This window comes from Protopterus annectens, chromosome 7.part0, assembly GCF_019279795.1.
Source record: "Protopterus annectens isolate FY-2018-M chromosome 7.part0, PAN1.0, whole genome shotgun sequence".
Lineage (NCBI taxonomy): Eukaryota > Metazoa > Chordata > Ceratodontiformes > Protopteridae > Protopterus > Protopterus annectens.
This window is the reverse complement of record NC_056739.1, coordinates 585506958-585529015: the sequence shown is the minus strand read 5'-3', so window position 1 is coordinate 585529015 and position 22058 is coordinate 585506958. Positions and strand designations below refer to the sequence as shown.

Here is a 22058-nt window from a genome sequence, read left to right as displayed (position 1 = left end):
GTGGAAATACTGGGCTGCATTTATTATCCTCGGATTTTGTGATAAACATTTTTATTAATCTTAAATTGCTTTGTGAATTTTGAGAATCTTTGTTCACTTGTGACATGTTTTCTTTAGCCTGGTACAGGAGAAGAAATAGAAGCCCAAATGGCATGTGGATTAGTTAAGGGACATGCTTATGGGGTTACAGACATCCGCAAGGTGAGGATTGGAAAAGGCGTCATTTCCTGGATCAAAGCCAATAAACTCTATATGATCAGGATGCGGAACCCTTGGGGAACATCAGAGTGGAAGGGGCCATGGAGCTGTGGGTAAGAAACTTTTTTTTTTAATTATCAGTATGAATAACTAAGTTTTATTTCCATGGTTGCCAGTGTCCAAGCTTATGCACGTTCTTCCTCCTCCCTGAGTACTGGAAAGCCACAGAATGGTCATACAGGTTGAGTCTCTGGTTTATAATGTCATAACATACTGTACAGCACACCACATGTACTGAATGTTACTCAGCAAACCAAGTGTACTGAATATTCTGTAGCAAACAAAACATACTGAATGTTCTGCAGCATACCAAACATACTGAATGTTCTGCAGCATACCACAGGTACAGAATGTTTTGTAACATTCCATGGGCATGGAATGTTTCACAGCATACCATGGGTACAGACTGTTACTCAGCATACCACAGGTACTGAAAACCCTGCGCATTAACATCATATCAGCATTTTAAGTCTTCCTAAAATGAAATAGGAGAGAACCTGACCCTCCTGGGAGAAAAACAATTAGTGGAAGGAGTGTAAAAATTGGGAATTTAAAATGTGGAATATAGACAAAACATAACACAAGAGGTAAACTAAGCTACGGTCTAGGAGGCAGGCGTTTGGGGGGGGTTGTTAAGTGCTGCAGAACAAGTATACAAAAACCCTGTATGAAAAATTTCAGATCCTGAAATTTTGAAGTCATAGCAGACAGCATGTGCCATTAAGCTGCAGTAGATGGACAACCAGCGCTGTTATAAGACTGTATCAAGATTTAATTACTCATTATATTTTGCTGACCAGGTAAAACTATTTAGGCTATTCTACTAAATATCTAAGGAGAAAGGCTATTATGTCTATAGTAACACAACAGATGTCAACTCATATTCAGACATGTAATATATACAACAAGTAAACAATATGCTTTTGTACACATTATCACATTTAAATAAAATAAAATATTCCTCAAACTTAATAGGGGTATTTAGCAATACAAGGTTGTTGCAACCACAGATGTTTTAGTGATGTGTTATCAAGTTCTTGAGCAAAAGTTAATTATGACTGTTCTTTCCTACTGTTAGTATAACCACCCAACTTCAAAAAATAGCCAGTGAAAAAGACAAATTTGGGGGAAGACTCTTTTTAGTAAGGGTGATATATGTCATTTCATCAGAATATTATGCTGTTAAAGGTACATCTTTCCATCTAGTGTATGTGAATGGAATCTAAAGAAGTAAAGCAGCTCTTAGATGACTGCTTTGCCCTGTAAGACAGTGTACAGCGCAGAAAAAAAGTTTGATGAGAGGTGATATATATATATATATATATATAAATATAATTTCATCAGAATATATTTACTCTTAAACTCACATTTCTCCATCTATACTCTAGAACATATGAGAGTATACAAGAACTGAGGAAAGTAAGGTGATGATATGGTGGAAAATGATTAACGCACCACTACTGAATGGAGTCATTTGTTAAATGCTGTGCTAGATGGAAGAATTCTCCTTTCCCTTGAGGTGCAGTGAGTGGAACATTTATAGATTCTGCAAACCTGCATTCAGGGTATTAGATGACAAGGAATGCAGACTCTTCCAACCTAGCAGTACATTTGTTATCACTACAACACCTGCTTATTCTATTCTTAAATTGTTCTACAATATTATTTAGCCTTTTTTCCCTAGGTATGCAATTCCATAAACAGATCACACTTTGTGTTATGAGCTTAACTCTCTTCCTTGATATGTTAATATATGAATGAATACTGATTTTGTTAACACTGATTTTCAATAACATGCAGTCCCAGAAGAGTGTTTTTTAAGTTTTAAAAATAATGACACTGTAACACCTAAAGCTCAAGCTCGTGAATAAATCACTGTGAGATACTGTATTCAAGTGACATGTCTATAAGAGCAGTCCATGTGCTGTAAACAAGGTGTCCTTGTGAATATCAGGACAAACATGTTAAAAATCTTTATAGTTATACATCAAGAACGTATTATTATAGCAATAACCCATGCCTGGGTGTTGGTAATGCTGGATTTACCCACGGTTGGAGTGGTTTGGTCCCAGAAGTGGGTTATTGCTATTATACCATGACATTATTTAAGAAAAGAAACTATTACTTTTCTTAAATAATGGCATAGTATAATGCCTGTTTACTGCCCTTCCGCAGATGTCTGGCATCAGCAGTTCTGATGTACTGCGCCTGTGCAGTACATCAGAGCTGTGGGCAAAAGCATGGAGAAAGCAAGATCTCCGTTGCTTTTTACTGTTTTGCTATGTTAAATGGGTTTAACATAGCGAGACAGTTTAAAATAAGCAACGGAGATGTCCGTTGCTTATTTTAAAACTGTCTCGCTATGTTAAACCCATTTAACATAGCAAAATAAAAAGCAACGGAGATCTTGCTTTCTCCGTTGCTTTTTAAACCTGTCTCGCTATGTTAAATGGGTTTAGCATAGCGAGACAGCTTTAAAATAAGCAACGGAGATCTCCGTTGCTTATTTTAAAGCTGTCTCGCTATGTTAAACCCATTTAACATAGCGAGACAGTGTTTTAAAAGTAGAGTTATACTAATGGAAAAAAGTCCGGACGACCAGACCTTTTTCCATTAATATAACTCGATTTACAATGTGCACGCTGGCCAATCAGCGTGCACGTTTTGGGGGGGTCATGGTATAATATAACAATACATGGTCTCTAGATGCAAAAGACTTGTAAATGTCTGTACTGAGGACAAGTACATTTTGGATTATTGTTAATAGTGATTTGTGGAATTTGCACAATAAATGCTTCTTGAAGAGAGTTACTCAACAAACCTACTGGTACTGAGACTGATGACTTACCAAAACACACAAATGTACCTGTTAATAAGTAAAATTAAGTTCAGATTTAAAGGCCAGTGTACCAGTTTGGCCCAAGTAGTAACTGATATTCTCAAAGTCCCTGTCATATGTTATTAAATACAGTGTTTTCCAGACATCTGTGCATTTACTGGCCCATCCACTCTCAAACCTTGTAAATGATAAAGACAAACCTAACTAGTATTGGTTCTAACACAGACCCCAAGAAGCACCAGAGTGAATTTAAGACCAGAGTAATGTGTGCCCCAGCAGTGTGACCCTATGTTTCCTAAAAGTGAGTCATAAACTGACTTAAATCACTAACTTGCAGGCTATCTAATGTAGCTTCATGAGGCAAAGTACTGAAGCCTTAACTAAGTTCAAAAATAAAAAAGGCCATCATAGGAAAACCGATTCATAAAAATAGATTTACCAGCTGAGAAGCTAACACTAGTAGGCATCTAACAGACTGGTATAAGAATTTTTGTACTTTACAAGTTCAGCTAGACAATGTTCAAAACATTTACCCAGTATAATAGTTAAAATGAAAGGTTTGTAATTTTGAACTGATTATACTAAGCTTGGGGGTGCACAAGTAAGGCTTCCTGCATGGTGTGTGACGGAGTGTGTGTGTGTGTGTGTGTGTGTGTGTGTGTGTGTGTGTGTGTGTGTGTGTGTGTGTGTGTGTGTGTGTTTGGGGGGCATTCCTACTAATGGTCAGATTAGAAGTTGCAGCTTTTTAAGTAGAGTTTATCATGGGAACGTTTTGCTGGCAGGGTCCAGTGTGCAGTTCACATGACAAGTAAGTGGCACATGTTGGTCATTACACCTGGTACTGTACATATATGACAGTTATTGGGCTGCGATAATTACTTTCCCATGTAATAACCATTGGATGAGCATGGCTGTTGCTATCCTCATTAAAGTTTGTTGTGTAGACTGAAATAATGGCATGGCCTACTCCAACATGAAATAAGACATTTTTATTGTCTGGACAACATCAGTTTTTGTATTTTCTTTAGATGTAGCTAAAACGAGTTGTGTGCATTCTGCAAACTCCTTCCATGACATATAACTGATTGGATTTTAGCAACACTGAAAATTATGGCTCTGGTTTACAAAACATCTTTCTGAATTTTTTTCACTTCAGAAACCAACTGGTGCAATGTTGCAACGGGTTAACATTATCATATTGGGTGATGTTATATTCACTACTATGGCAACACATCAACAAAAATATATTAAAATGACAGTATTCAGCACCAGTTTTTAACAATATCTGATATTATACTCCATGTCCTTGAAAAAAGGAGTTGTGTTTCTTATCACTGTCAAAGCCTTAGAAGGGTCAAGAAAGTATACATTGTGAAAACTGTTATCCATATCACTTGGGATTGAATGCATGACCAATGTCTGAATAAGACTATTTTGAATCTCTCCAGCCAAGATTGTGCTAGACAGTCAAGAGGAGAAGGTTAACACCTGCACTACACCTCAAGCAACACATAGCCCTTCAAAAACCCACACCATCAACACCCACACACAGCAACACTAAACTCACATATATGGAGGCCCTTAACAATAACCTGCCCAAGCAACAAGGACCTCCGAAGCTGAAACGCAAACAAATACCAGTCACAACCAAAGTGACACATAGCTCACAACACCAGTGTGCCACCCAACAACAGCCCCTAAGGCAAGAGTACGTACCCAACACTTTAGTCATAGGTGACTCTATAGTCAGGCACACTGATGTCCCACTCAGCAGGCTGCACAAGGAGAAAATTACAGTCAGCTGCCTGTCAGGTGCCAGGATCCGCTACATAATGCATGCCTTCAAGTCATTCCACAGCAAGTACAAATACAACTCTGTCATTGTCCATGTTGGAGTGAATGACTTGAGACGTACCTCCATGGACTACATGAAAAGAGACATGGAAGATCTCTCAGATCATGTGGCCCAGGCAAGTATGACCCTAGCTCTGAGAAGCATCCTGCCTTTGCCCAGAATAATACCACAGTATAAGGACAAAATGATTGACTTCAAAAATTGGCTAAACTTCTGATGTCATTCAAACGGGATCCAGTATCTGTCTGCCTGGGATTACATGATCGACAAACCACGATGCTTTGCCACAGATGGTCTGCACCTGTCACCCCTGGGATTCAAGTTACTGGCTAAAACTCTTGCCACCCCTATAGTGCCTTTTTTAAGCAAGGTTCAAAGGACAAAACCTCCACCGTAAAAGATACAAGTATGCAAAATCTAAAGGTAATGCTATTCAATGCTAGAAGTCTAAACCACAAAATGCACTCTCTTGAGGCACTCCTAAAAATGGATAACATCGATATCTGTGCAGTAACTGAGACCTGGTTCAAGGCTCCAGAGAACACCCCTGCAATACCAGGCTACAAGTCTTACCACACTTTTCGGCCACCAAACCACGACCAAAACACTAAAGGTGGAGGAGTCTCCATATTCACCAAGGATATTCACACCTCCAGGCTAGTTGCCCAACACAATGCGTCTGAAATTCTCCAGGTGAAACTAACACTAGGTAAGACTGCAACCCAAACTGTAGCTTGCTACAGATCCCCCACCATGCCTCAAGATTCTCACTACACCTTTCTAAACATACTGGAAAATATTAAGATACAACCAAACACCCTAATACTGGGTGATTTCAACTACCCTGCCATTATCAGGTACCAACACCTTTTCCCAACGGTTCTTGGAATTCATAAATTCCAATGCCCTGGATCAACTAAATCCATTGTCCCACCAGGGGCTCCAACATCCTAGACCTGGTCATTGCCAACATGGGAGATAGATGCTCCACACCAGTGATAACCCCTCGTTGGTCAGGTCTGACCATAAGCAAATCACCCTTGACATCCACATCCCACCCCCACCCCCCACCCCCCACTAAGGAAACCTCTGTAAAAAAACTTCTCCAAAGCTAACTTCATGCTACTCAAGTCTGAAGTGACAAACTTCATGACACCCATGCAGACGGGAGCTGAAAGTTCGAATGCCAAATCCTATACTAAGGCACTGTATGAGCACATCCACTTGTGCATGAATCGTGCCATCCCAAATAGAATCAAGATGCTCTCCTCCAAAAAAAGGGAGGCAATCTGGTGGTCCCCTACCATAAACAAACTATACAACAGAAGAAAGAAACTGCTGCAGAAAAGAGAAAAATCCCAGGATGCAAAAAACTCCCTTACCAGCCTCAGTAAGAAGCTCAGATCCCTCATAAAAATCCTCCAAAGCTAATTACGAAAATAAAATTGCCAAAGATTCTAAAGACAACCACAAGGCATTCTATAGTTATGTCAAGAATCTAAATGGCAATGCTCAGATATGCTCTGAGCTACAACAGAATGGCATTAAATATACTGATCCCAAGGATATTGCCAATATCCTGGCAGATCGATTTAGTGCCAACTTCACCCCCTAAAGGGCCCATCTCAATACCAAAAGATTGCCGAATTCTGGTAATCATGGCCACAAAGGTAGAAACCGCACTCTCCAAAGCTAAGAACACAGCATCCATAGGACCAGATGACATCCCGGGCTGTGTACTACATGAACTACAAAATGAACTGGCACCTCACCTAAGTGATATGTTTAATCATAGCCTCACGTCAGGCTTCGTGCCCACTGAGTGGCGCACAGCTACAGTTATCCCACTCCACAAGGGGGGATCCACCTTCGATCCCGGGAACTACCTTCCCATCAGTCTGATGAGCCTGATCTGCAAGGGCATGGAACGCATTATCATAGAACTTATAAACAAAGACATTGGCAACTTTCAAACACTGGACCCCATCCAGTTTGGGTTCGTGAAGGGCCGATCTTGTCTCCTGGGCCTGATTGACTTCGAATCAGTCTTCAGAGCTGTGGACGACGGAAAGGTGGTCCACACAGCCTATCTGGACCTTGCCAAGGCCTTTAACACCATCCCCCACTCTGGAATCATAGATAAACCTACTAAGCTGGGCATACATCCCTACATCACTCAATGAGTTGCTAACTGGCTTACTGACAGAACCCAAACTGTAAAAGTTGCTAAACTCCAAATCCAGCTCCAGACAAGTGACAAGTGGAGTACCTCAGGGTTCAGTCCTGGGACCACTCTTGTTTGGCATTTACTTCTCTGAAGTACAGGCCAACACTAAGAGAATCTGGCTAACAAAGTTCGCAGATGACTGCAAACTGGGAGCCATTATTGAATCCCCAAATGATGTGGATATTCTAGAAAAGGGCCTTACAGAAACAGATGCTTGGTGCCAGAGCCATGGGCTCAAGCTTAATGCCAAGAAATGTGTAGTTATCCCCTTTGGGAAAAACCATGTACCCATGAATTACCACATAGGTGGCAGTACTCTAAACACCGAAAGGGTGATGAGAGACTTTGGGACACAGTTGGACAGTAGTCTCACCTTCGATAACCACATAGGCACAACAGTCAGGAAATCCTTCTATGTGGCCCACCTCATCTCTAAGGGCTTTTCATCCAGAAAAAAGGGGGTCATTGTCCCACTCTACTTATCCCTCATTAGACCCATTATAGAGTACAACGCCCCATTTAGTATGTACCTCACAAGACATCTGCAACAGCTGGAAAGGCCACAGAAATACCTCACTAAAAGAATTGCAAGCCTAAAGCAGATGCCCTGTGCTGACTGTCTAATAAAAACTCCAGTTATACTCTGTGGCATACCGTTGACTCAGAGGCGATCGGTGCTTAACATACAAGGCCATGTTAAACCCTGAGCTGTTGGACATGCTCCACTTAAAAAAATCCCAGTCCCTCAGAGCCACACATGTCAGGGATCTAAACCTTGTCATCACAATGAACAAAACATGCTGGAGGGATAGGTTCCTAACCCAGAGACCCCCCCCCCCCCATACTCTGGAATAGACTGCCTATACATGTCAAGCAGAGTGCCTCCTTGGCCCTCTTCAAAAGGAACCTTGATGATTGGATGGGAGATAGGAAATTCATCCCAGGGATCACGTCAGTCACCCTGCTAGACAGGGGTCCAGGGAAGTAAATATTGTGGGAAGAAATTTCCAGGGAATTATTATGGCTAGACTTATATAGGCCCTAGGGCCGATAGCCTAGCACCGACCTATGATCCTAAGAGACAACAGGAATCCCATACATTTCCAAGTGGGTTTGGGATTACTGTAGCTATACAGTGGCTTACTATGACATGCTTGAATGTTGTTTTCTCAATCTTCACAAAAACAAAGGCAAAATGGATGGGCAAAACATCTGTAACCACAAAATTTGCTCATCAAAATGACCCACTGTTGGAAAACCAAACACTGAGACTGTGGAGTATAAAACCAAATTTAATAACAGAATACAAAAAAAACGCAAAACCAAAAAAACAGGTTTAGCACTTTCATCCATTACACATTAAGGACATCTTCAGAACAACTATCACAGTAGATCCAGTCCTTTTTATAACTTCATACTCAAAATGGTGTCCTTAAAGGTGAATGTGCACATTTCCTACCAAAAACTAAATAATCTAAAAGTTATCATGTATGATCAAGATATTTAAAATATAAATATATTGAATGTTCCCATATTAAAACTCTATGTAAAAATATGTATTAATCACTAAAATAATACACAGTAAACAAATACATAAATATAAGTATGACACAAGTATTATAAACGTCACCATTACTTTAAAAACCCTTGCATGAAATATCTACCACTTATTAATGCATGTATGAATAGAAAACTTTCTGAATCATAATATAGCTGCCCACATTTTAGAAAAGGTAAAATTTTCTCGCTCTTCATTTGCTTAAGCTGTTATTTGCTTAAATTGTTGTATTCCTGCAACTGTTGTGTTACTGCTTATTGTAGTGAAATGTAAAAGACTGAAGGCATGTGATTAGGTCCTCTCAATGGTTGAAGGGTAATGGAGAAAAAAACTGTCATTATTTATATGCTTTAATAATTTTTTTGTCCAAGCTGGACCAACTTTGAAGTAAGAATATATAAGTTTGGGATTGCAAGGTTGCCTTTTGCCAAAAAGATGTTTTTTATTTTTCACATTTCCCAGACTTTCCAGTTTTCTCAAATACATGTGTATACAGCTTATGTGTACTTTTGTGAGATTTGTGCTGGAATGTACACTCTACTTTGTTAAGAGCTTGTACATTTTGAGGTAACATAGTTAAGTTATGTACAATAATTTGATTTGTAAGCAGTTCTACATTTCTAAGAATAAGTAATACTTTGCCATCAACTAGTAACAGGAAGGTGTCAAGCATGCAGCATGTCTTGACCAAAGACATTTGACTAGTGCTACCAAGCTGTTCTCCAACAGACTTCATAGAGTGCATGTCATGAAGTACTCACACTATGGGGGATGGCAATGAAGACCCTTGCACTAATGTAAGTTTTCTTGCCACCTGAGAAACTGTTAAAGCTGTAGTAAAAATCCCTACCTCCATCTAGTTAAACATGGTTGGCTTTTTTAGCCAAGAAGTTGCTGGGTAATTTATTTTATTTATTTATTTTACATTTGTTAACCGGGCTAGTCCAACTGGATACATGTCCATTTTCAGTGGAGGCCCGAGGAGAAAAGCTCCGCTATCTAATACATGGTAAAAAATATAAACGCAATACATAAGTCATTTCAATCGCAAAAAGCATATACACAATACATAGGGTATTTCAAGCACAAAAATACTCAAGACATTAAACTACAATATGAGAAAGTACAGATAGGTAATAGGAGATATAGCTGATACTTAAGTACTGGAATGTGTAGTATGACACAGCAGAAATTAAGGTGTTGGTTTAAAGTTAGCAATAGGATGTAGAGAAGAGTATAGTTGATAGATCAGTGACAGTATTTCTAGTAGAAAATAGGAGAGTTAGTAATAGAATGTAGAGAAGCGTATAGTTGATAGATAAGAGACAGCATTTCAAGTAGAAATGAACACTGAGGAAAAAAAAAAAAAGTAGACCTGAGAGAAAGTGTAAAGGATGCAGTATGTGCGAGGAGTTGTAAAGATCAGCTTGGGTTGTTGCATGAGCATAGCCAGTGATTGGTAAGAAAGTGTTTTAGTTTAGTTTTAAACAGTGTGATGGAAGTTTGGGCTATTAGGTATGGAGGAAGTTGATTCCAAATCTTACCAACTGAGTTGGAAAATATAGAGTCACCTGCGGTGTTCTTTGATAGAGAAGTTTGAATCAGTGTTTTGTTAGATTAGCGAATGTTTTTTAGGTTGTTGTAGGGTTTTATAAGGGTGGAGAGCATAGGTGTATTTTCAGGGTGGTGAAGGGCTTTCTGGGCTATGGAAAGCTGATAGTATTGAATTAGGTGGGGTAGTTCTAGCCATCCTAGGTAGTGGAGATTCTGGCAGTGATGTGTTTTATATGGGGAGGCAGTGGCAAATCTGGCAATGTTATTATAGGCTGCTGTAAGCTTATTGATGTTGTATTTAGAAAGGTTAGTATATATTGGGGAAGGATATAGCAGTGTAGATATTAGATGGGTTCTAGCTATGGTAGTTCTTGCTTCAGGAGTTAGGAAAGATTTGATTCTGTAGAGAGAACCTAATTTTCTATTAGTTGCTTTTATGATTGAGTTGATATGAAAGTTAAATTTAAGTAGGTTGTCAATAGTTATGCCAAGAAGTTTGGTTGTTTGATCAGGAGAGATAAGGGTGCCATTACTAGAGGTAAGAGAGAAGTTGATAGAGGGGGATTGGTGTGTGGGTAAGAAGAGGAGAAGTTTAGTTTTCTTAGGGTTTAGGAGAAGACAGTGATTAGAGAACCATTGCTCTATGGTGGTGAAATTTTTTGGGTAAGTGAGTGTAGGTCAGTTTGGGTGGTGGCCGAGCAAATGATGGTGGTATCGTCAGCGTATTGGATACAAGTAGTTAGAGGGGTGACAAGATGTAGGTCATTGATAAAGATGGAAAATAGAAGAGGACCTAAGATGGAGCCCTGAGGGACTCCCAAAGTGGTGGGCAGAAGTTCGGAGAGATTAGTGTTCCATAACACTGCTTGTTTCCGATTTTGAAGATAGGAGGTAAACCAGTTTAAGGCAATGCTGTCAAGAGAAAGAGATTTTAAGCGATGTAAGAGTAGTTGGTGGTTCACCATGTCAAAGGCTTTTGACAGGTCGACAAAAAATGCTGATGAGAGTAGGTTATTATTTTGGTTTTTACTAATGGAGTCAATACACAGCTATGATCTATCCTCAGAAACAGATGGCCCCAGTCTGACTGGGGAGAGGCTATGAAGTCAGACCATCAGGCTATTCGGATGAGGGTGGCTGCCTGTGAAGCACTGAGAGAAGAGGGAAGATCTGTGTGGTGGGGAAGGGGCCCAAAGCACCCTTTATTGTGCTTGATGGCAGTTCTCTACAGGTTCTTCTCACCTCTGATAGCCTCAATGCAACTCAGTTTTAAGTTAGTTGGGTATCATCCACTACAAAAATAGAGGGGGTGATGTGGGGTACATCAGCTGTGGTGAAATATGGATATTAATAGGCTGCTTGGATATTGTTTTAGTGATTATCAGGTACAACGGGTAAAAAGGCATACAGGAAAAAATACATGAAAAAATTTAACATTTTGCTTAAAGTGCTTCAGGACAGTAATGATTAGAAAGGACATAGAGCAGATTAAAGAATGAACATTTAAGGGCAGTAAGCTTCTGTGTAGGAGGCAGACAGAGAAGGAGGTGTACATAGAAAGGCACCTTTCAGAAAACACAACTGACTGAAAAAACTAGTAGACCCTTGGGATAAGTGTAAGTAAGTTTGCTGCATGTGTTTTTACAATACTGAAGGAAGAAAAGCAGATAACTATCGCCACGTCATCTATATATTTATCTAAATATTTATCAGGAAAATAATTAATGTGGGACTTCCATGATGGCTGCACACTGAGTAACAGCTTGTTTCTAGCGCACACTGGGTAACAGCTTGTTTCTACCTCTCCCAGTGTGAAAACAGAAACTCAGCAGAGGCCAGTAGACTTCTGTTTATGGGTAAATTTCAGTAAATGCCTAGTAAGTGCACTGCCTGGATGCCAGGAATAAAGAAATACAGAAGACCTGGAAAAAACAGCTACAAAATGTAAGAAAGAAACACTGACTGGGGAGGGTTCTGCAGCTGTTGAGCAAAAAGCAATGCAACCTTCAGAAATGACTTCCAGTAACCTACAGGAGGATATAAGACAACTGCATACCACCTGGTTAAAATAAACAAAACCCTGATGGAGTATATAAACACAAACAACAAAAGGCTGGAAAAAAATGGAAGAAGCTTTAAACAGATATTCAGATGAGGTGACAAATCTACAAAAATCAGAGGTCGAAATGAAGAAGGCTGGCTGAATAGGAGACTGCTCAGGAAGAGATGTTTCAAAAAATAATACAATTAGAGGACAGAACCTGTAGGTAAAACCTGAGATTTTCAGCTATACCAGAGAAGCTGGAAGGAAGAGACCATTAATTTTATGAAAGCACAAATAAGCAACTGGACTATTCCACAACAAGAGTCATTAGTTGAAAGGGCACATTGTGTGTATGTTCCAAACCTAGCTATAAGAAAGCAACCTATTCCTTTAATAGTAAAGATGCAATCCTATCAGCAGAAGGAGTTGATTCTGACAAAACTGTAACAGAAGGACAAAATGCTAAAAGTGGGAGACAGCAGAGTGTTTATAGAAAATGATTGCTCATTGTACACCAGGCAGACGAGGAGTAAATTCATTCCACTATTCAGGGAATGTCAAGACACGGGTGTGAGAATCAAACTGCTGTATCCATCTGTCTATAAAGTATTTTTCCCTGGAGGGACAAAATCATTTTTTAATGAAGTGTATGCTAAGGAGGAAATACAACAGTTTGCTTAACAAAAAGTGAGCTGTGAAACAGAAGGAGATTCTTCTTCTTGTTCTTCTGGTAATAAAGACCACAGAGAGACTATATCTGTAAAACCTTTTCCAGTATTTCAATGGAAAATGTTGGAGAGAAAGAAGGTAGCAAGACAGCTGACTAGAAGAATCAAGAGTACGTTGGAAATGACGCAGAAACAGGATTTGGGTGATGGAGAAGAACAGTAATAAAACCTGTAACTTAATGTGGGATTACAATGCAATAATTATATTTGTGAAATATTCCAGAACAAGAAAATCTAGAACAGTTGGACCTTTTTCAAAATTTGTAGGATTTGTGGGTGACTCTAAAATATATGCCCTACTTCATGTCATTAACGCTCGGAAAAATGCTTTGAGGAGGAGAAGATAGGGGAGAAAGCTAACTCTAAGTAAAGAAAACATTTTTTCTTAATAGTATTGTATTTGTGGTATATGGGTTTCTTTGCATGCTAGTTTTAAGTTTATTGGGGATTGTAAACAAGTGCTATTTTTTCTTTTTCTACCCTGTTCTCTCTTTCTTCTTGTACAGTTTTGAGAAATACAGGCAATGCAATGAAAAAAGTGATTAGTTAAAAAGGCATGGCAAAGTTAAAATTAATGTGCTTTTTTCATTTTTGCATGGGGAAATGACTGGATTAAGGACCTCAGGTTGATTAGTTGTAAGACAGAGCAAGTAAATGAAAAAAAATATTGAATGTACAGTAATGAGGCTTTTTCTTCTGACAAATACTTGTATACTTAGTAGCAATCCTGCAGCTGGTCTTCATGTTTACATGGAAAAAATCTTATAAAGATAAACTGGCTGTCTAGATCGGCTGTCTGGTTCTCATGTCTTCATGGAGACAATCTGTTAAAGAGAAGCTGGAGACAGTCTGATGGATGGGGATTGGCTGAAGGAAGAGAAAAAAAAAGAAAAGAGAAATTGGCTACAACATAATGTTCTCTGAAAGCAATCTGGGGTTTTCCCAGCTGTGAGAGCTTTAAAGACAAATCTAATTAAACCTGAAGTAAAGTTTTCTCCATTTTTTTTAATGCAGTGGGGATACTAATATAAACAAGTGCTTTTGTTTCTTTCTTTTTCTCCCTTCTTCTGTCTCTCTTTCTTGATTCAGTTTTAAGAAATGTAGGCACTGCTATGTAAAAAAAGAGAGAGGGAGAGAGAAGATGAGGGGGAGAGAAGGGGCGACATTGGAAAGGCCTGGTAGAGAGTATGACAAAAGAAAAATCAGTGCACTTTTTCCCATGCTTGCATAGGGATATGACTGGGTTAAGACCCCAGGCGTTATCCATTAACAAGTTTATTACAAAGCATGTAAATGAAAAAGAATACTGAATATTATAAGGCTGTTTTCCGGTAAACAAGGTACCCTTAGCAGTTTTGTGTCTGGTTTGCATGTCATTAGAAGACAATTTGATAAAGACAAATGGCTTAGAGAAAGTGTTCACTGAAAGCATTCAAGTATTTTCTCATCTGGGAATGGTATAAAGATGGACCAAATCAAATAGCACTTACTAATAGCACAGGCTGTACTATGCATCTTAGCATGACTAACCTTTCTTCTTGGTTAACTTTAGCCTGTCTGTGTGGCTATCAACTTAAAACGTTTGTTCTTATTAGGAAGCAAAAACTTCAATACCTGAAGATGTACATAGTTCTGTGTGTTATTATTAAGTTAATAGGTTTTAGGGGGGTTTGGGGGGGTTCTTTGTTCTGTTTGAGGGATTTCAAAAAAACAAAAAGTTATGTAAGATGTGAAGTAGGCTCAAACGGATATGACAAGAAAAACTGTATAAAAGACCAACCTGTGGAACCATATATGCATGTAACATAAAATTTGGAACTAGACATTTAACAAAAAAGCAATTATACATAAAAGATGGTAATGGTAACTATATAAAAATAATGCTTTCTGTAATGTCTTTCAATCTGAATGGCTTTACAGATAAATATAAAAAATAAAGAGTAGTGAGCTATATTAAAAATGTAGAATGTAAATAGCTATGCTACAGGAGACGCACCTGGAAAGAATTGAACATGTCAGTTTGCTAAAGAAAGGTTTTCAGGATGGTTATTCAGTGGAATATCCTGGGCAAAGGAAAAGGGGAGTACTTATAATAATTGCAGTAGGAGCTCCAATAATGACAGAAGAGGGGGAAAAAAAAAAGATAATAATGGAAGATATATAGTACTAAGGGAATGCCATGGTGGTATGGTGGTAGCGTTGTTACCTCACAGCAAGAGGTTCTCCCGTTCGATTCTCGGCTGGGCTTGGGAGTGCCTTCTGTGTGGAGTCTGCTGTCCTCCCAGCGGTTGGGTAGCGTTCAAAAGACATACGTGCATAAATGGGCGTGCTTTCGTTGAAGGTTGGGCGTCGAGCTGGCACCTCGGCATTTCATAAAAATCTACTGCCAATCATTAGCTGACCGGAGTTCCGCTGTTGCGACCTCTTACCAGGAAAAGCCGAAAGACAAACATATAGTACTAAGGGGTTACTGGCAAGGGAGGATGACTACACTGGCATGCATTTATATTCCACCTAAAACTGCTATAATGGAGCTTAAGAAAATTCTAGGAGAAATAATCGGCTTTCAGCAAGGAATATTTCCTATAGGTGGAGACTGGAATTTGGTTTGCAACAGTGAAGATGTGCCTGTGGGCATAGAAGGGAAAATACAGCAAAGGAGGGTAGATTTTTGAAGAAATTCATGAAAATGTTTGGCATGGAAGATGTGAATTCAGTTCTAGGAGTTTGGATTGAATTTACATATTGTTCTCCAAGATACAAACACTGGGCTAGGCTAGATGGAATTTATATCTCACAGAAAAATGTGCATTTAATTGAAAGTCTTGAAACACACCCAATAACTATTTCAGATAATGCACCAATAATAACCAAAATAAAAACGCAATGAAATAAAAATGAGATACTGGCACTTTTCCACCTACCGGTTGAAAAGAGAGGAATTTAAGGAAAGGGTTTTGAAATTAATTCAGGAGCTACAAGAGAAGACAGAAATTTCTTCTGAAAATATAGCTAGGGCATGGTATAAGATTAAAGTGGAGTTTAAAACTAGGTTTAAATAAAATAATGTAAAATATGGTTAAGAAGTAATAAGAATTATTTAGAGGGACTGATAAATGTTAAAAGTATTGCAAAATAGGGTGAATCTCTCAGAACAAGAAAAGGAGCAACTGCAGAATGCTAAACAGAAAATTGGGGATTACCTTGATAATATGCATGAGTTTAGAAAGATTGCTGTTAAGCAACTGTTTTTGATAATAATACTAGAGCACAAAAACTTTTAGCACAATGACTCGGTAGAAAGGGCTGTCACCAAGCTTAGAGAGCCTATAACAAGGAAGATAAGAAAAGCTCCTGTAGAAGTGTTAGAAATATTTCAAAAATGTTATGAAAGTTTGTGTAAAGCATAAAAATATGGAAATAAAGAAAAAGTACAAATGGAAATGTTTACGGAAGAATTAAATATGTCAAGATTAGCGGTAGATGAAGCTCAGTTACTAACAGGATAGGAAGAGATGAGATAAAAATGGCTATGTATAACAAATCTACAGGAAAGCCCCCCAGGAATAGATGGTATTCCTGTGGAAGTTTGGACACTAGGAGGGAAAAACTGCTAAAGATCTGGTAGATTATGTTTAACAGTGTTTTAAGGGGAGGAGAAGTACCAGCATCCTGGAAGAAGGCGGTGGTAACTATAATACCTAAAGAGGGTAATGATCCATCAGATCCAGCTTCATACAGGCCCATTTCAATACTAAACCATGATTATAAAGTATTTATGTCTATAATGGATAAAGAATGGCAAAAGTGATACCAGAATTGATAGATATAGATCAGTGTGGTTTTTTTGGAGGGGATGCAAACATTTGACAATGTTAACAGAACACTGATGATCCAGAGGGATGACATTGGTAATCTCCAAACTCTGGACCCTACCCAGTTCAGGTTTGTAAAAGGCAGATCATGTCTCCTAAACCTGATAGACTTCTTTGAAGCGGTCACCAAAGCTGTAAATGAGGGTAAGGTGGTACACACAGCCTATCTAGATCTTGCCAAGGCTTTTCGACATCATCCCCTACTCTGGAATTATAGACAAAGTCACTAAACTAAGTATAAATCCCTATGTCACAAGATGAGTTGCCAACTGGCTCACTGACCAAACACACACTTTGAAAGTAGCAGACTCTAAATCCAACTTCAGACCAGTGACAAGTGGAGTACCACAGGGTTCAGTCCTAGGTCCTCTCCTGTTTGGTATCTACTTCTCTGAAGTACAGGCTAACACTGAAGGTCTTTGGCTAACAAAGTTCACAGATGACTGCAAACTAGGAGCCATAATCAAATCTCCTAACGATGTGGACATCCTACAAAAGGGCCTCACTGAGACAGATGCCTGGTGTCAAAGCCATGGCCTCAAGCTCAATGCCAAAAAGTGAATTGTCATCCCTTTTGGTAAAAACTCTGTACCCATGAACTACCACATAGGCGGTAGTCTACTTAACACCAAAAGTGTGATGAGACCTTGGGACACAGGTGGACAGTAGTCTCTACTTTGATAATGACATTGCCACAGTAGTCAGGAAATCCTTCTATGTGGCACACCTCATCACAAAAGGTTTCTCATCCAGGAAAAAAGAGGTCATTGTTCCCCTCTACTCATCACTCATTAGACCCATTATAGAGTACAATGCCCCTTTTGGTATGTACCTCACAAGACATCTACAACAACTGGAAAGGCCACAGAAATACCTCACAAAGAGGATTACTGGCCTCAAACAGATGCCCTATGCAGACCATCTAAAAAAACTCCAGCTTTACTCTGTCGCATATCACCTACTCAGAGGCGATCTCTGCCTAACATACAAAGCTATGTCAAACCCAGAGCTGTTGGACATGCTCCACATAAAGAAATCCCAATCCCTCTGAGCTACATGCTCTAGGGACCTAAACCTTGTCACCACAATAAACAGAACATGCTGGAGGGATAGAGTCCTATCTCAGAGACTTCCCATACTCTGGAACAAACTACCTACCTATCTATATCAAACAAAGCTCCTCATTAGCACTCTTCACGAAAAATCTTGATGATTGGATGGGAGATAGGAAATTCACCCCGGGGATCACTTCTGTGGCTCTGCTTGACAGGGGCAAAGGAAAATAATTTTCTTTGGTGGCAAAAGCCAGGGTACCATTTGGCTAGGCTTATATAGGCCCTAGGGCCAATAGCCTAGTACCTACCTATGAACCTATGTAAGAAAATACCACTGTTATTAGTGGGTCTTGATGCAGAAAAAGCATTTGGCAGAGTAGACTAGGACTTCATGAGCAGAGCAATGGAAGTATTTGCTTTCCCTGATACAATTATAAGGTTGATTGGGAGTATATATGAGGGATCAGAGGTGAAAAGTAAAGTGGGTGGGGTCCTCTCTGATAACTTCTGCTTGAGAAGGCAGGGTATCCACTTTCCCCTCTGTTATTTGCTTTATATTTAGAACCACTGGTTAAGAAAACAAGGGATTTGGAAATTCAAGGATATAATTGTTATGGTAGTCAAGAAAAGCTGGCTCTACTTGCAGATGATATTTTATACATGACAAAACCTGAAAGGGACATTTCATTGTTGTGGAATACTTGACAGTTTCAGATCTTCTTGGGATGCAAAATTAATGAAGCTAAAACATAGGCAATAGCAGTGAATTATGTACCCATGCATGAATTGGTCCAACAATATTCATATTTATGGGGGCATGATAAAATGAACTATTTAGGAGTAGGGATTAGAAATTACTCTCTTGTGACAGCTAAGGATATGTTGGAAGAGGCTAAACAGAAGATAATGCAAAAATTGAGAAACTGGAAGCTTTGTTATGTGGATATAGATACTAAGATACAACCAATTAAAAAATGTTAGTCCTTTTAGTCTTATACACAGGTCAGGCATATTGTTATCAACCAGAGGAGAAGCTGTGGAGAGCAATTAAAAAAGAGATTAAGGATTTTATCTGGGAAGGGAAGACAGCAAGGGTCAAATGGGATAAACTGATTCTTCCGACAGAACAAGGCAAACTAGGATTACCTAATCTGAGGGGGTATTTTAGAGCAACACATTTAAGGCTCTTATACATTGCACAAACAGAAAACTATACAAAAGTGGAAAGGAATAATGATGATATGGGGGAAGCTCAAGAAATAAGACGAGATTGAGATTTTAGATGCAGACTCTTAAGAGAATAACAAAAATCATACAGAGTATTACATTCATAAAATAGCAGGGATAATTCTAAGAACATAAACCAGCATGAGAATAGAGAAAAGAGATTTGGCCGATAGGGATTAATGTGGTTAGGGACATACATAATATGCAAGAAGGGGCTGGAATTTACTGGAGAAAACTGGCAAAGGAATCAAGATATTGGGAGCAAATAACTAGAAAGGGAAAAGTAATAGAATAGGAAGAGGCCAAGAATTTATTTGGACTGCAGGTTAGAGATTGCCTTCCCTATCAATGACTGACATCAGAGTACAGGCAAAGAGAAAGAAATATGGGGGTCCTAAATGAAAGACCAGCACTGGTGGAGGTTTTAATAGAATATAGAAAATAAGTTGCTATTAAAAAAGGAATAATTAGTACGGCATATAAAATATTGCATGATTATTAGAATCAATCAGTGGAGCTCAGAAAGAATTGGGAAGAGAGATTGGATAAGCAATTCACAAAGAGACAATGGGGGGGGATATATGTATATCTCCCAAATATGCAACAAAGTCTAGAAGATTTAGGATCTTTGCCTGGAAGTGTTTACATAGATAGTTTTATACCCAAAGTAGACTCCAAAGAATTTTTCCTCAGGTGGACAGCAAATATTGGAGGTGTGATGGGCAAGAAAGAGGTGGCTGGGAACATATTTTTTGGGAGTGTAATGAGTTGGCAGACTTTAGAGATTCCCTGCAGACTGCTCTGTTGGAGATGTTGGATGAGAAGACTGGCTTGACTGGGGAGATGATTTTTTTGAGCTATGATACAGATTCAGAATTGCCTAGACATAGTAAAGCCTTGCTGAGTCTAATTATGGTGGCTGCCAAAAAAGCAATTACTAGAAAATGGAAATCAAAGTCTAGACCAACTTTACTAGAAGTAATGAATATAGTAAGAGAGATGAAACAGCTGGAATTGAGATCTTTAAAAAAGGGAAGAACCAAACTGCGTAGGAAAACTGGGAATTATGGGAACAATATATCCAAAGAAGAAACGAGGTTTAAGAGGCAGGATTTGAATGAGCCATGTAATGCTTAACTGACAATGACTGGCTAGATTATAAGTGATGTATAATGTTTGCAACTAAAGTGAAGTCAGTATTGTTTGTTTTTCATTTATATAAATGTAAGATTGCCTGTGTCATACGTGATAATTTAATAAAGATCTTTATTGAAAAACAAAAGAAAATAATGAATGTATTATGTAGTATATGTGATCAATAAAGATAAGAAACAAGAGTGAGTAAGTTAGGGAAGAATGTGGCCATATGGCATTACCAATGTTAGAGAATGAAGACAGCATTATAAGAGAGGGATGGTTAACATAATAGAGGATTTTAATCTGATTTTACAGAACTTGCCAGGAATGTAGTGCAAGGAGCCAATGGATCCTCGTGTGAGTTTTAAACCCAGTTTGGATATTTACTTGTAGAGTATTTGCTACAAATGTTAAACCTTTTACAGACAGGGAATTTACTAACAGAATTTATGCAAAACTACTAACACTGTAAATACCTGCTCAAGAGATCTGTCTGTAACACTATATCTTTATCTAACTATACATATACAAATATTCAATCGATCTATATGCACATACATACGTATATATATATATATATATATATATATATCGAGAGAGAGGGGGTAGTTATAGTTAGAGCGCTCAACGTTAGTTTTGTTTTGTTGACTAATCTAACTGATGTGCTCTTATGCCTAACGTCAGTATGTTTTAGTTTTTTTTAACAAGAAACATCCTTATTTATTATCACTTATGACATAAGCAATCATACATTTATATAAACAAAAACAAACCATATTGACAGTTTTAGCTGCAAACATTATGCATAACCTATGGTCTACCCAGTCATTATCATTCAAACATAGCTCACTCAAATCCTGCCTTCTTTTAAACCTCATTCCTCCTCCAGAATGTTATTCTGCATGTATTGTCCAACAATTCCCATAGTTTTCTATGTAATTTGTTCCTAACCTTTTCTAAAGATCCCATTTCCAGGAACAACATACTTTCCATTTCCAGTTGTTTTATCTCTATTACTATATTCACTACTACCAGTACAGTTGATTTAGACTTTAATTTCCATTTTCTAGTAATTCATATTTTGGCAGCCACCATAATTAGACTCAACAAGGCCTTACTATCTCCAGACAATTCTGATTCTTATCACAGCTCAAAAAATAATTTCCTTAGTTATACCAATTTGATCACCCAGTATTTCTGACAGAGTACTCTGCAGTGACTTTTTAAAGTCTGCCAACCCATTATATTCCCAAAAATGGGTTCCCAGTTATCCCTTTCTTCCTCATCAGACCTCCAGCATTTGTTATCTATAATAGAAAAATTCTTTGGAGACTGCTTGAGGTATAAAAATAGCTATGTAAACACTTCCAAGCAAAGATCCTAAATCTTCTAAACTTTGTTGCATATTTGGGAGTCATACATATATCCCCCCATTGTTTCTATGTGGATTGCTTATCCAGTCTGTTTTCCCAATCCTTTCTAACCTCTTCGATTAATTCTTATAGTTGTCATGCAATAGTTTATATGCTGTAGTAATTATCCCTTTTTAACATCAGCCTCTACTCTTGATTCTACTAAAAACGGTACTGGTATTTCATTTAGGATCCCCCTATTTCTTTCTCTTTGCCTATACTCTGCCTTCCCTGTCAGTGATTGATATCAGTGTCTAGTCTGCAGTTCAAATAGATTATTGGCCTCTTT

The 22058-nt window shown here is 38.5% G+C and overlaps 1 protein-coding gene across 1 annotated transcript in view; it reads left to right on the top strand.

Moving 5' to 3' along the window:
- LOC122806610 (calpain-5-like) overlaps positions 1-22058 on the top strand; it is a 660704-nt gene that overhangs the window by 434223 nt on the left and 204423 nt on the right. The window contains exon 6 of the mRNA XM_044077176.1: positions 118-311. Coding sequence (XP_043933111.1) covers positions 118-311 — 194 coding nt within the window. The remainder of the gene's footprint in view (positions 1-117; positions 312-22058) is intronic.